This window comes from Mytilus californianus, unplaced genomic scaffold (assembly GCF_021869535.1).
Source record: "Mytilus californianus isolate M0D057914Y unplaced genomic scaffold, xbMytCali1.0.p SCAF_3, whole genome shotgun sequence".
NCBI lineage: Eukaryota > Metazoa > Mollusca > Bivalvia > Mytilida > Mytilidae > Mytilus > Mytilus californianus.
In genome coordinates, this window is record NW_026262679.1 from 86,663,856 (window position 1) to 86,680,480 (window position 16,625).

Genomic DNA, 16,625 nt, shown 5'->3' on the forward strand with positions numbered 1-16,625 from the left:
CAAACAAAACTACAAATTAACTAAATACTAGTAAAAAGAAACACATGCAATAAACAAAGTGGTGCGGTGGGTGGGAATGAAATGTCGTCCGAAGGCAGACGAGCACAGCGGTAATCCAACACCAGTCTGGCATGTAAAGATAAATATTGATCAAGACCCCCTTGATGCAAACGGCAGAGTTAATTTTATTTTGATTAATAATATATTAAGAATAAATACCCCATAAAAATGGACTGATCTAGATATTTGCATGGCGTTGTCAGTTTATTTTCGACTTATGAGTTTGAATGTACCTCTGGTATCTTTCGCCTCTCTCTTGAAGAATATTGTCATTTTCAAATTCTACATTGGCAATGTTGTAGTTTCGGAGCGGCTTTTTACCACAGAATACCACAGACCCCTCAAAATATACTACAGAACTACACAAGTTACAATAAAACTACCGAAATATACCACAGAAGATTAAAATTAGTTTATAAAATGCAAATCTAATAATTCGGAATTATATTATTTCTATAATTCGGGTTACACCAATGACTTGACGATTGACTGAATGAGATAAAAATTATCATAACTTTTTGTTATTTGGCATATTTTTTTTAAATTTGGAGACTTTTGAGACACTACACTAATGCATTGTAATAATGAAAATATAAAATAAACACTTAAAGTAATATTTATGGTAAAAAAAAATTTACCGCACGGTTTTCACAGTCCCTGATCAATATATGCTTTGAATATATTGAACTGATTGATAAAAAAATTCTATCATGCCACGTTCTATGCTCATTTTAACACGGGTAGGCATTATATTTGTCAACATTTAACACCTCGCTTACGCTCGGTATTAAGATAATGACAAATATAATGCCTACCCATGTTAAAAGGAGCATAGAGCATGCCATGAAAGAATTATTTCTTAAATGAATACAAAAATAAACGACCAATAGCACATGTCTTCTCCTCTTCGTTTTAATTGATTGAAAATAAGTTTTTACGACTAAAATGCATGACAACTTATTTTATATTAAGAGGAATAAAGACAATAAGGGTCAAACAACCATCGAAATTCGAGTGAGCAACAAAAAATGTCAGAAAATAAAAGAGATTAGAAACAATCTTCTCAAAATGGATTGTTACTAAGACGAGTAACACGATTCGCGCACTGTGATAGACACGAGTATTCCAGAAGGATATGTGCAATACCAGCTTCACATGTAAGAAACGACGAGTACCATTCATTCTGATGGTCAAGTAAGGTCATGAACAAGGAAATAACGAATGAATTATGACTATCATATGCACAAACTATGTTTCGGGTGCTGTTTTAAACCATTCAAAACAGTTTTAAAGCACTTGATATTAACCGTTAATATAAATAGTTTAAAGAGAAGTTAACAAATTTACAAATTTACTTAGTAAGAAAGAACTATAGATTGACACCACACAATGAAACATAATCGTTACAGTTAGCTATTTTTTTCTTTTAAAGGAACAAATTGGAATAACCTAAGAGGTACGTAAAATTAGTCTATGTCTTGTAACAAAAATATCAAGCCATATTTAAAAAAAAACTGTTGGACACTAGAATTGGGCTTAAAGAATCATCTCATGATGTTAAAATAATCATTTTAGTAATGGACTGACGATTTGTCCATTGTAACTTATTTGTTATTCTTTCCTGCTGATCATTTTACCTGTAACAATTTACAATTTTTCTATATCGACTTTAGTTTTTGCCAAAAAAAGCAAAACGAAATGGTTAAAAATTACCACTGAAGGACAATAACTACTATAAATAGTTGACTGACGATCTCGACCATGTTGACTTACTTGTGGCACTTGTCTAAGACTTGCCGATCAATTTTGACGTCAAACAAGATTAAAGCCAAAAACGCAAGAAACGCAAAAATGAATAAAAATCATAATATAAGGGCAAAAGCTCCTGTAAAAAGTTGATTTATGTTTCCACTGTGCAAATTTATTTATTGAACTTGTCTTGTTGATAATTTTTGCTATTGAAAGTTTCTCTCTTATCATTAAAATTGTCAAGATATTAGCCAAAAACTCTGCAATTTGCCAAACATTGGCATTTTGTGTAGAACATTTTTTACAATGCATTATTTAAATTGCTAGTAGTGATGTCCTTTACAATTATTCTTCAGTAACATGGGGAAGAAATCCATTGAGCAATACCAGCTTTGTAGCTATGCCATTGACAGAGACTGATGCCAAGAGTCAGGGATTTCAGAAGATCTCAGACTGTGGAGGTATAATATACTTTATAACATCTTATTTCCCATACACTTATACTATGGCAACACATAGAATATAATTAATGAAAGATACATTTCTTCAATTTAATTCACGTAGTTTCAAATGTAAGAAAAAAGTAAAATAACAAAAATACCGAACTCCGAGGAAAATTCAAAACGGAAAGTCCCTAAGCAAATGAAATGGCAACATCAAAAACTGAAACACATGAACGAATGGAGAACAACTGTCATATTCCTGACTTGATCATGTTGATACAGGGTGGATTAAACCTGGTTGTATAGCTTGCTAAACCTCTCAATTGTATGACAGTTGCATAAAATCAATTATATTGTGAACACAACAAACAGACATAATAGGTAAAAATGTCAAAAATAGGGGTACAGCAGTCAACATTGTGTTATAATCTTAATCACTACAAAAACAAGCAAATATGTCAACAAAGACAAACAAAACGGAATATAGACAAAGCACATTAGCAAAAATGAAAGACAAAACTACAAAAATTTACCATAGTACAACAACACAATGACGGAATGTACAAGTACCGAGCCACGTCAAATGGATAAAAGAAGACACCAACCAATATTTAGTTCTTTCTTATCGTATCAGTTTTTAACAGACTAGAGAAATGTAAGTCAAACAATAGCGTCTCTCAAAACAATTTCAAAGAAAGCGATAGTACAATGTAAGGTTAAAAACATTCTACATGAACTTTACAATTGTAAATGATTTTTGAAAAACATTATGTTATTTTTAATATTCATAAAAAGAAAAAAATCATTACGTTCAATATCTGACGCGAAAAGATGGTTTACATTAAAATGTAAATGCCCAAAAAATCCCAATTAGGCATTTATATTGAAACATACTAGTAAATGACGATATAGTAAATTGAATTATTTGTGGCTTGGAAGTTCCCTAGACTGAAAATGTTCTATTGTTTTAAACGTTAACATGGAAAGTCAATCTTTTTGTGCACACTTTCTCGGGAACTATGCAATAAAGTTTTTATGTTTAGCCTTTTCTTGTTTATAATTTTTGTCACATTAAAAAAATCACTCTGTAAAGTCACAGAAAATGGAAACAAATTCATTTGAGGTTGAATTCATAATCTATTTACATATGTATGTGTTACACTTAATATACTTTATAATTATCTTAACTTTGAAGACAATTTGTGATTATTACTAAAGAAAATTATTCTTTCCATAACTTGTATTTCCTTTATTTTTACTTTTTTTACCTTGATAAAGATTAAAGTTTTACATAAACAGATTCTAGTGATTTACATGGCATTCGGTATGTTAAAGACAACGATATGAATCTCATTTTGATATATGATGTGAAAGGACATATTGCTGGAATTTCTGCTGCAGTTAGTATGATACTGTATATAACCAATTTTCTTTTTAAATCAATAATTGGTGCCTGCTGCTAAACGTCTGATCGCAAACATTTTATGCCTATTCTAGGCGACCTTTTTTTTAAATCCTGAATCTGGCTAGATGGAATTTTTCATTTTTTTCTGTAGGACCTTCAACAATGTGCAAAATTATACCGGATGGTAAGCTTTAAAGGGCCCCGGCAAGAAAAAATGTAAAACAATTAAAATAGAAACACTAACGGCCTGATTTATGCTAAAAAGAATATACTAAGCACAAAAATTGCAGTTAGCAACCAACAACAACATCTGAATTACAGATTCCTGATTTTGGACAAGCACAAACAGAATGTGGCGGGTTGAACACCATAAATGTAAAAATTAGTCGGAAAGTTGTTGACTTATCATATCGGCATGAAGCACAAAAGAACTAAAATACACAAAGTACCGATCTAAGAATATTTGCAGTTACGGAAAGCTGGTTGAAAGCCAATTTCAAATAATAGATAAACATTATTTTTTTTTCGATTAAACATCAATTTAGTAGGCAATCAATAACGGATTTAGTATAAAGATGTCATACATAGTGTAAGAAAAGAATGACCTTGTGCAATGCAAGCTTTAATATTGGTTTTCGGCTTGTTTGTTGTTCGTGGAGCACAAGTGAGTTCTGTCAATGATTTCCTAATTTTTATTTTTTCCCTGATTTTTCAGGTTTCAACTAATCTTGCAAATGGATGGCCACACGCCTTTCTGAAGGGACATCCCTTTATCAAGTCCGGCAATCACCATCATATTTCTGCATATTTTGTTGATCCTGGTATGTATCTAAATGTGCTTACTAAATTCCGCTCCTTTAAAGTGCTTTCAATGGTTTTTTTATTTGGTTAAACATTTCTTATCAAAGCATACAAAATACTACCGACTACCGTTTTGCTTAAGGTGAAGGTCACCAGGAATCAATTATGCTGTATTTAATGTAGATAACTATTCAGCGTTTACTAGTGATTTAAGCACCTACAAATTACCACTAGTAAGATTATCTGCAGTGTTCTCCCCAGATATTTCATTTAGCATCCTGGTAAACAGGGAAATTTGAAGTACCATCTTGTTTCTAAAAATTATAGCATCACATCCAAAACACTATCTATAAGAAAACCAATTCAGATAGCATCACACTCAAGAAGTATAGCATCACATTACCATGATGCTAAAATGCCCTGGGGATAACACTGATTTGATGAGGGTGAAAATCACTAAAGAAGCTAAGGATAAGTAATTCAGTAGTTGTCAAATGAAATAAATATAAAATCTATCAAGTGCAAGGGATTGTATAAGTTTGTTAGTTGCATATAAGTTACCCATGTGTACCATTAAAAATCCATCTTTTTTTGTATTCTTAGTATTCTTAAGGAATAGCAATACTTCCTGACTGATTTGACAGAACACTTTTATATAACTATATATGAAAGTATAAAGATAGTTTTGTTTTTGATAAGACAAGCTTTGCGACTGAAACAATATAGTTTGTAAATTTTTCGATGCATCCATATACTTTTCTATCAAAAACTTATATGAATGACAATTATTTCTCAGTTATTTAATTGATCTCTGGAGGTATTAAATTTTGTTTGTCAGCCTAGCAATATCTAGGTGCATATATCTCTTGTGGTCATGTTGAATTTGATTATTTATCATGCTATCACATATTTATTATCATATTTATTATCTTTATAGCAATTATTTGTGCCTCTGGTAGATCTACAGCCCTTTACCATCAACAGGGTGTAGGAACGGATCTATACATTCAGAACGGAACAGATCCGATTGCTGACTCCATCAAAATACCACATCTTCGGAGTGGAATAACTTATACTCACTGGACAAAAGGAAAATGTTTTCCAACAATGGGTACGTTATTTCTATAGGAATCAAAAACGAAAAGAACAGTTTCTTGTGATCTGGTGAAGGAATTATCAAACAGATTTATACTTTTTAGGTGTAATACATTACTCTGTAAAATGAAAAGATAGGTATCCAGTGAGTCTCATTTATATCGACAAATAAATCAACAACACACACATCCAAGAACGGAAAGAAATTACAGTAAGTAAGTAAGTAAGTAAAAATCTCCGTGTCAAACATGAGCTGCAGTAGTGCTGTTTATTGTATGCATAAATATATTGCCTATATGAATTGATGTTAAATTAATCCAAACCGGAATTATTCATGGCTAATTACTACCAAATTAAAAAGAATTACGAAATAACCACTGATGCAAACTCTGAAACAACAGTCACGTTGCTTTGCTAAACTTTCATAAGTCAGCATAGCGTAGCAGTGAATACGTTACTACTGTTTCGGAGTTCGCCACTGACGATGTTCCTGAATTGTGACAGGCACATGAGTATGTTGCGGTGTAAAAGTGTGGGTTTTATTAAGATCTCAAACCTCCTCAAGTTGCTCTCGATACGTTAACTATCAAAACATGTTTGAAAAAACACACAATGAAATAAGTACAGGATAAGCACGTAACTCTTAAATATTGGTGTACTAGCTAGGTATCAAAAACGAAAAGAATAAACGATAGTGCTAATAATAAACAATGCTATTATTGTGGCAAATTTTTTGAAATAATTTTCCAACAAATTATTGGTCGGAGACTATTACTTCAATTTTAGAGGTACAAATATCAATATTGGGTATTTTTATTAATAATTTAAGTAATCTTCTCAAACACCTTCTTTAGCATTCCTAGAATAATACAAATGAGTTCTTAACAATTTCTTGATAGAAAATATCTCTAATGATTTATGATATGATAATAATAATAATAAGTTATTGTTTTAAAGTGTCACGTATTGATTAACAGTTGAACACTATGCAATTAAACATATGCAATATTTAAATAATAAAGACCAAGTCAAACAAATTGACTTATGAGACATTGTAAAAATATATTACAAATTTGTATACATATATACTAATATCCTTATCAAAATCGCATTGAACAGTTTCATCAATTGTTATGAATCAAATTAATATCACAAACAGGTCAACATTTGTTATATAACTTTGGACATAATGTAAATGTTAGCGGTAATAAGTGAAATTAGGCATTAAGCTTAAATCATAGGCATTAAGCTTAAATCCTAGGCAATAAGCTAACGCCTAGGCATTACGTTATTGCCAGAAATTTTCAGGCATTAAGCTTGTTTCCTGAAATCTGATGATGATTATTCAACCTATTGCCAGACATCATATCAGGCAATAAGTTAACGTTGTGATTTTTGATTCAGCCATGCTGGATATATGCGATCACTATGTTTTTGGAGATGGTGCAGAAAACTAAGTTTAAGACATGTCATGAAACTAATTATGTGTTTTTATGACTTGCAGAAACTTTCTACATCATTTTAATCATCAACTGCCAACTTTTGACATGTTATTTTCCCTTAAATTAAGAAAAGATTGGTCGAACAACCGTTTTATTTTAGATATACACTTGCATATAGTTCCTTTGTAAATCAAAATTAATAATGATTTACTATTTATGAAATAAATTAAAAAAGTATTTTTACATCAATTGAATCAGTTGATAACAATTTTGAAAGTATTATATTATTATCTTATGCTTGTATAAGGTTTTGTTCTATGAAATTTAGGTCAACATGTGTGTTAATATATCTAAGTTGATTCCCACACTTTTTTGAAATGGTATTACTCCAATTCTTTCCATAGGCAAGTAAGAGTCAGTATGATTATAAACTGTCATGAATTTCAAATAATTACGCTCAAAGGTGAAAGCATTAATTGGAGACAACCCCAGTCTTAATTCACCACATTTAATATATCATGACCTGTTACATAATTAAATAGGCACAATTTATTACACACCTAACTGAATACACACATTTTGACCTGACAAAAACCTACAAATGTATTATTTATTTTGATTTACACTACATTAAAATATTCTGTTAATTTTGATAGCTAGCTGACGTGGTTTTTTTTTCAAAGAAAAGACAAAAAATGTAAAAATATGTATAAAAAATGCAAGCAAATTTTATTTCACTTGTAAAATCAGTGTCATTATCATCTGACATGAGTCAATAATAAAGATCTAATTAATTAGTTACAATTATCAGAAATTTGGTTGAAACAATAAACAAAATTGCTTAACTCTTACCTGAGCATTTTCTGCAATAAAATTTATTTGTTTGTTTTACATTAATATCCCATTATATTGCTATTTAACAGTAATTGGAAATAGACAAGACAATATTTATTAAAGTCTCACCTCTTCATTTTATAAAACATACAAATAGTTAATAAAAGAATATCATAAAACATACAAGAGCCACTCTAAAAAGAGTTATGAGAGACTATCTAAAATGTATATACATTATTAACACTAAAATTAGCTATATAAAATATATCTTCGTTTCAATAAAATGTCATTGCAGATTTTGGCAGTATAAAAGTACATATTTTCATCTCTGAATAAAAATATAAATGTATCGTCATCAGACAAATGCATAAAATTAACATTAAACAGAGATGCTTGATAAAATAAATAACAACGCAAATCTTCATACACTGGACAATTCATTAATACATGTTTTTCGTCTTCAATTAAAAGATTTTCATTACAAATGCTGTTATAACAAATTCTATTTTCAACTAAAAGACCTTCATACCTTCCAGTCTCAATTTTCAAAGGAGCAGTACCACTTCTAAATTTGGCATAGGCACTCCTATATTTACCAGGTATGTTTTTTGTTAAATAATTTTCTTCACCAAATTCATTTTTGAACAGTCTGTAAGTACGTAGTTTGCTATGCTCGTTTGACATTAAATCATTTTACCATTGCTCTTAAAATCTATTAAAACAGAACATGTTTATCAATAATTAAATCAGTATTACAAAAATGTTCCATATCAACTTTTTTAAACTTTGTGTGTACTCTGAAATTCCAATTTTTCAGTCTATTATTACATATATTATTTGCCCATATAAACACCTTTTTGTTTATTCTATTATTACACATTTTCGTAAATCTACTATATGTTCTAAAAATACATGTCCATTGTTTTACAATACATGGCATCCAACCCATATCACCATATAGGGCTAAATTAGGCGTGTACTTTCCAATACCCATAAAAAACCGCATCGCCCTATTTTTAACAGCATTAATGCAAGAGTATTCTTTACTTCACCATATTGCAGCACCATATTCAATAACAGACATAACAAGAGTGTCGAAAAGCTTAGTAAAAGTAGAATATGCAAAACCACCATTTGCTTTGCATTTAGCAAATAGTAAACCTAATGATCTGCTGGCTGATTTTGCTACAATTTTCGCCATCTCATTATAATCCAAAAACTCATTTAATAATAAACCAAGATACATATACTTTGATACAATATCTAACTGGTTTTCGTTCAACATAAATTCAAAATTTGTTTGTGTCACAGATTGTATTCTAAAATGAACAATTTTTGACTTGTCCATATTTACAACTAAGTCATTACATTACACCATATACTTAAAACATCTAATATTCTTTGAAGGTCATTTTCATTTTCGGCTAATAATACCACATCATCTGCATATAATGATACACAAATCTTTTCACCATTTACATTTGTACCAATATCTAATCTCTTAATGTCATCCACTAAGTTATTTATGAAAACATTAAATAATAACGGCGATAATATGCAGCCTTGTTTTAGGCCAGAATTTACATCAAACCAATCAGTCAAATTGCCATTTATCTTGACACAAGATTGAGCATTATAATATAAAGAATGTAAAGCATTTACTTAAAACTAAAGATTCTAATTTACAAAACAGCAAATTACGATTAACCCAGTCATATGCTTTTTTAAAATCTATAAATGCACAGAATGTTGAAAGTTTCCAAAGTTTTCTTGTTTCAATAACAGTTGTTAAAGTTGATAGATGGTCTATGGTACTGCGACTCTTTCTGAAACCATTCTGTTTGTCGTTGATCACGTTAAGATCGGTAAGTTTTCCTATCAGACGAGCATTTAGGACGCCACAGTATAGTTTATACGCCACTGGTGCTAGACTTATCCCTCTATAGGACATCGGATCTCTGAGATCTGACCTGGATGACTTGGGGGTCGGTGTAATGATACATTTATTCCACATAGCTGGCACTTTACCGGAATTATAACATATATTGAAAACACGGATAAGCGCATTCAATGCTGTAGGATTTTTATATAATTTAACTGGAATATCATCAACGCCCGGAGATTTGCCACATTTTGATATTTTCACTACATTATACACTTCGCTACTGGTAATTTCACCATCTAAAATTTCATCACAAATTATATCACTATTATAATTTTCTATTTCATTACTAATACTAGTATCGCTATTTTTATTTAACATTTCTTCAAAATCACATTTCCATTTATTAATAACTATATCTGTATCTTCACATATTGATTCATCATTTAATTTAATCTCCATTGGAATAGTATTTTGACGCTCTCTCCCTACTCCGATCATGCCAATTTTTCGCCAAAATTCCTTTGGGTTTCCTTGCAAATTAATTAATTCCTCTTGCATTGAATGCCGATATTGACGTTTTGATCTTTGAACACCTCGATCAAATAGTTTTCGTTTTTGGACAAAGATATGACGAAGTTCCCTTTTCTTACTATTAAGACGACATTTATTCCAGATTTTCTCCGCTTTACAAACATCATTCCACAACATAGTAAGCTCGGAATTCCACCACGTTTTTTTTTACATTTTCTAGCTTTGTTGTTTAACGCATTACTAATTCGAATTTCTTTACTTGGTAACTTTTCGGACATTTCTGATACAAAATTTTCATACATTTTATCGATATTTTGTTGTGAAGCTTCAGATTGTTCCAACTGCAATATCACACGATTAATTTCTGTTACAACAGACTCTCCACGAAGCCAATCTTCCGGTATACTTTAAGTATCATATTTGATTTTCATAACAGTTTGATTTTTTCTTTATTTTTACTGACTTGGTCTTCAACTGAAAAATATAGGCACATATTCCATGTCAATAGTGAATGATCAGGTACTTTTTTACGAAGATCATATTTACCGGGTTCGCCAAGACTTTGAATGAAAGTATACAAAAAAATGTTCCCATATCCGTTTGTCTGAAAATCGACTATATCGCGCTCTCAAAATCGCCACACAGATAGAACAAATTACCTTGTGGGATAATGTATATACGTGTCATTAATGTTTCAATAAATTCGTGCACATTGACTGCTCTAGTTGAGTTTTCTGGTGGCAGGTAGACGACCTAAACGTAAAACATATTGGCATTACAACGTTTATCTTTAAACTGCACCCACATTATACCATCAGTATTATCATCAACGATTTCAATGTGAAATTGTCGATCAAAGTCATTACGTACCAAAAGTCCTACTCCACCCGATCCATTTTTCGCTCGAATATGGATATTCCGTCGGTTATGGCCGTACCAGCAGTAACCATCCACGTTTACAGAATTAGAACCCATCAGGTGTGTTTCGGCAATACCCAGTATATGTAGATTGCGTTGCTGAATACAAGAAGTTAAAAGACTATACTTGTCACTATTTACAGTATAGTTCCATCCGTTAATGTTCCAAAATCCTCATTCTCAGCATTATGTATTTGTACATTTAAATTTGAATACAGGTAATGTATTATTTCTTAATGAAGAATGAACACCAATTTAGATAAAACTTAGTTATTATTTTTGTTCATTTTTGTTGTTGAGAAAGTGCATTTCCAAGGCCTCTTTCTGGAAATTATTAAGCCAGAAATTGAAATATCAATATATATATATATATCATTATTTGCATCAATATTGCGAAATTCCCTACCTGTGGGCAATAACATAGAAATTTAATAGTAAGATTGGAAATGAAAAGAGAAAAAAATATTGAAAAAAGTATGGTCAGAAAGAATATCAGACTAGCTATGAATATGGCTGGATCACAACATCGACGATGCTTTGATTGTTTATCTTCCAAATACATGTGCATTCGGTGAAATATTCTTGATGAATAATATTTTTAAAATCATATTCCAAAAATTAATATAAACTTATTCAAAACATCTTAAATTTTCAATATTTTTTGTATTCATAACAGAACTAACTTTTTCTTTTTGGTATTGCTCTTTAATGGTCGAGCCAGTTTGAACTGGTCAAAATTAGTCTACTTGAGTTATGAAATTTTGCCAGTCACATCATCTTTCAATCTGTTTAATTGGATATGAAGATGTTTCTTACCAATCTTATCTTTTCACTTCTTCATCTGGATTATTAGCATTTAAGCAACAGCAAATTTCTTGAATCTTTGCGGAATATAAATTCAAGTCAAGGAAAACAAAGATCGTACATGTACATGTATACCCAATGCAAAAGGACAATGATTAGTAGTATTTGGCAAAGATTAAACTTTCAAAATCAGAAAATAAGGCAGCTATAGACTATTACAATTTAAAATGGTATGACATTTCACCAATGGAGGTTCGAAAGACTTTATGGTAACTAAAGTAAAAGAGAATGGTGAGGGAAATTTCAAAGTTTATTTTTTTCTAGAGGAACTGTATGGTATTTGGGGAAAAACACATAAAGAAATATGTCAAAGTGGCCTATTATTATTATAAGCGTAGAATTAAACAACCTAAAAATGGCTTTGCAAACATTTTCCATGATTTCATTGCACTATTTCTGCAATTTTGTGAAAATTGTAACATGATAAAGTGTATATAGGAAAGGGAGTAGTAGTAAAACCCGTTTCATCCAAAGAGTTTTAAGTAGTGGACAGGTTGATTTAATCATGTTGATCGATTTACAATCAAAGTAAGATCCAACATATATTGTCTTATGGTGTATTAAAGTCACATATTTTTTTTATATATCTAGAGCTCTTACGTCAAAAAGTGCTTTAAAGGTGGCTTATAATTTAGTTTCTGTTTTCACAATATTTCTGTGCCACATAAACAGCTATTTATTGTTCTTGGAAGCCAGTACATCTCCATCATCACATGAGGTAAATGGAAATATTCATTACACTGCATGGATGAGGAACAACGAATTAAAAGTGGTAAATTGGAATCAAATTCGTCCATATACATGATATACAAAAGAATTCAGCTCTGCACAAAGGTATTGGACGATCACCAGGTACAAATGCTAGAAAAGTTAAAACTGTGAAATAGTCTGTGCCATAGCTCCGCACCAATTGGTAACAAATAAATTTCAATACAATTTTCTATCAATATAAAAATAAGGAGATGTAGTATGATTGCCAATGAAACAACTATCCAACAAGTTTACATATATTTTAAGAGGTTTATTCAATTAGTTTTAACGTCGTTATTTTACTTATGATTTTATTTCATGTAATTGACATTCAAACATTTCATAATGTACAAAATGTATTTTAACTTTTAATAAATTTCTTTTTATTTATTCTCATTTTCATTTTAGGCATTAACATTAACATTAATGCCTGGACATAATTTTTAGGATTTAAGAACAATGCCTAACATCATTTAGGCAATAGACTTAATGCCTAGGCATTAGCTTATCGACTTACATTTCGATTAAACACAAGAAAGAGACTGAACTTTATGTCAAAATGAACATCAAGAAACAAGAACGATCAGTTATGGCACAATTTCGCTGTGGTATACTACCTTTGCGCAGTGCAACTGGGCGATTTAGAAATGAGGCTCCTGATTAACGTTTCTGCACCTTCTGCACCTTCTGCATGAAAATGAAAATGAAAAACATTTCTTACTGTACTGTAGAGCTTACAATGATATAAGACACTTGTTATTTGAATCAGTAAACCTAGTCCTATAATATAAAACTTCGTAGGTTCATATCGTTTGCATTCAACATTTTTTATCGGATATTTTTTTTTTACTATCAATGCTGAACCACGAATGTTCAGCATTGATAGTAAAAAAACAATATCCGATAAAAAACATTGAATGCAAACGATATGAACCTACGAAGTCTTATATTATAGGACTACAGTGAACCTTGATAGTAATTTTATTGATAATAGAACATTTGCAAATTGATGACACTTCATCAAACGGACAAACCGCCAAATATTTAAATTCATTTTTCTGTAAAAGGAAGGAACTTCTTTACAAGTAACAATCTCACATTGCTTATTGAAAATATGAAAATTAAGTTTAAAGTGACTTATAGGTCAAACGAGCTGAGTGTAATTTAAAATAACTATTGTATTATTATTATGTAATATTATTTATGATACACATGTCACTATAATAAATGATTTACTTACTTGCATACTATATCGAATCTAAAAATAGTCACAGTCACTCAAATGCACATATGGAAAACCAGCTCTAAGAATTTTATTTATAATATATATTACATTGTAAGCAAGGCAACGAACATATTATAAAAGATCCACGTCATTTGGACTTTGGAAGATAGTTGACTAGAGCTCGTCAGAATCGTGCCACATCTCCTTATTTTATGCTAAAAAATCGTCTTTTACTTTCTCTTTTAAATGCACTCACCAAATAGCATATGAGAAAGGGAGGGGTATATTATTATATTTATTTTTGCGAAAATAATATTGATTGATTGATCGGTGTTTTAAGGCCACTTTCAAGATTATAATGCTATTTCGTGGCGGTCAGTCTTATTGTTGGAGTAAGCCGGAATGCCCGGAGAAACCACCAACCTTCGGTAGGAAAACTGACAATCCTAGTCAATTAAGATTCGAACTCACAACCTTAGTAATGACTTGCTAGTGATACAGTAGTTCAACTACTTAGACCACTCGGCCACCGAGGCCCGCGAAAGTAAGAACAATAGAATGTAATTTAATAATAAAAACGTAAGAATATTATTTAATATTTTTGCTTGTTTCGTAGGGCTCCATTACTGGTACAACGTAAGAAAAGATATGAGTTGTGATGAATTTTATCCAATGTTCTTGTTGTATAATGACGGTAAATTAAATGCTTTTGGTTGGGGTTTCATCGGAGACTTGAATTCATCTAGATTAGAACATCCACCACATGCAGCAATATCTGTGAGTATTTTCCTTGCATTCATTCTTTTCATGTTTCAATTACTCCTATTAAAACTCTTTTAAAATGATTAGATGTCGCAAAAAGTATAAAACCGGGATTGCCTGTTTGAAATATCATATATATATATAAAGTTTCTTTATGTTGTTTTCAAATTGCTTCGTTTACTGATGAGACAAAAGTGCACTTTAAAGCATAAAAAGTATATTTTTGCTGTTTTGGTACTTATTTGATGCATATTCTATTGATTTCTAAATATTTCACTAAATAATACCCCAAAAATTGGTTGATAATAAAACTTGTTTTCGTTTGCAAGTTATAATATCCTTGGTCAAATTATAGATCATTGAATCTTGATTCATTTCGAATTGACCAGTTCAAATATATTGTGAATAATTTGATAAGACGTTCAAAGTCATTATCTTTTTTATGAAATTAACAGCAGATGCTCAGTTCCTTTTATAAAAATGCTGAATTAATACGCATGATGATGAAATCAATAGAATATGCATGATAACTTGATGGTCATTTTAACATAACAATTTAAAAATAAGCACAAAAACGACAGAATCGTTGGTTCTATAATGTTTTATTATATTACAGGCTTTCATTTATCCACCACCAGACTGTTTGTTCAACTCTGGAACATTATCTACGATGCACATCTATTTGTCCAACAACCCTGCTTTGAACAGATGCTAAGATGGAATTTACCACTGTGTTTATTAAAGATTAATTTCGCAAAATATATCGTATATGGTATTTCTTCCAAAGCTATCGGTGACGGGTCTATGTATATTTGAATTAGACGGACAAAAGTCAGGAGATTATAACATGTATTTATAAATATTGAAAAATTTAAATGGAAACATACAGTATAGTTAAATAAATTATGAGAATTATAGGTTATCGATATGGCATTTCAAAAGAGAGGGTGTTTCTCTTACTCTTACTTTGAGTTCGGTTACTCAAAAACCCTTTCCTTAAAATGTGGACATAAGCCACTAGAGACAAGAGACACAGTTCATATTCTTTATCTGATGAAATTTTTAGAATATGTCCACTGATTAAATATATTGCCATTGATTTGCCAGAACACATCTCAATCTAAATGACAGAAATGTCAACAACAAACGCTCCTTTTGAATTTTGACAATATACCGAATATGTCCAGAGTTCATTCCAGATTTTACTTATTAGTAAGTGATTACTGAACATTGAAAATTGAATGCATTTATCACTTGGCAATACTGTACCGCATCATTCTATTTTTCATTGGAGATAATGTTGTTTTCAAGTTCCATTACGTGACTAGCCTTTTTTATTCAATTACCTCCCTTTGCTGTAGATTTACAGAATTTGGAGATAAGAAAGTCTTTTTTTGGTGCAGGATCTAAAACTAACATGTCCTGGAAAACTTCTTTTAGTTTATATATACAAATATCTTCTATAAGTTTGAGGACAATTCTAATTTTCTTTAAATTGAAATATTAACACATAAGGAAACCTAAAATCATCATGTTTTTTAAAAACATATTTTGGCCGAAAAGTCCAGACTAAGATGAGATAAGAGTTATTTGACCTAAAATTCAAACCCTACGCTGTTTTCCTATATGCAGACAAACCATGAATATTATCGAAATGTATGATCTGTATATTTGTATTTTATACTTTGTCCGCCTCTGAGTCCATTATAGTGTTCGTATCAGAGGTGAAATATATAAATTTGAAGTGCATAGAATTTGCCTACAATAGACGGTTAGAAAGTAAGTCAATGAACAACCGTTTTCTGCATAAATAAGCATTCCTAATTATGAGTAGCTATCAATTAAACATGTTAAAAAGGCT

General features: G+C 30.7%; 1 protein-coding gene across 1 annotated transcript; it reads left to right on the plus strand.

Annotated features, from left to right (window-relative positions):
• The first annotated feature begins 1,497 nt into the window (after positions 1 to 1,497).
• LOC127735301 (uncharacterized) lies at positions 1,498 to 15,787 on the plus strand. Its single transcript, XM_052245430.1, has 7 exons — positions 1,498 to 1,516; positions 2,166 to 2,270; positions 3,552 to 3,652; positions 4,373 to 4,478; positions 5,396 to 5,569; positions 14,619 to 14,779; positions 15,381 to 15,787. The coding sequence occupies exons 2-7, from the start codon at positions 2,210 to 2,212 to the stop codon at positions 15,477 to 15,479; spliced, it is 702 nt and encodes a 233-aa protein (XP_052101390.1). The 5' UTR covers positions 1,498 to 1,516; positions 2,166 to 2,209; the 3' UTR covers positions 15,480 to 15,787.
• The last annotated feature ends 838 nt before the right edge of the window (positions 15,788 to 16,625 follow it).

What these genes read in the sequence shown, in the direction of transcription:
- LOC127735301 (XM_052245430.1), top strand. Translation starts at nt 2,210, where the DNA reads ATGCCATTGACAGAGACTGATGCCAAGAGTCAGGGATTTCAGAAGATC. An exon ending in GAAGATCTCAGACTGTGGAG is followed by an intron (nt 2,271 to 3,551) that starts GTATAATATACT and finishes TTACATAAACAG; the next exon opens with ATTCTAGTGATTTACATGGC. An exon ending in AAAATGTTTTCCAACAATGG is followed by an intron (nt 5,570 to 14,618) that starts GTACGTTATTTC and finishes CTTGTTTCGTAG; the next exon opens with GGCTCCATTACTGGTACAAC.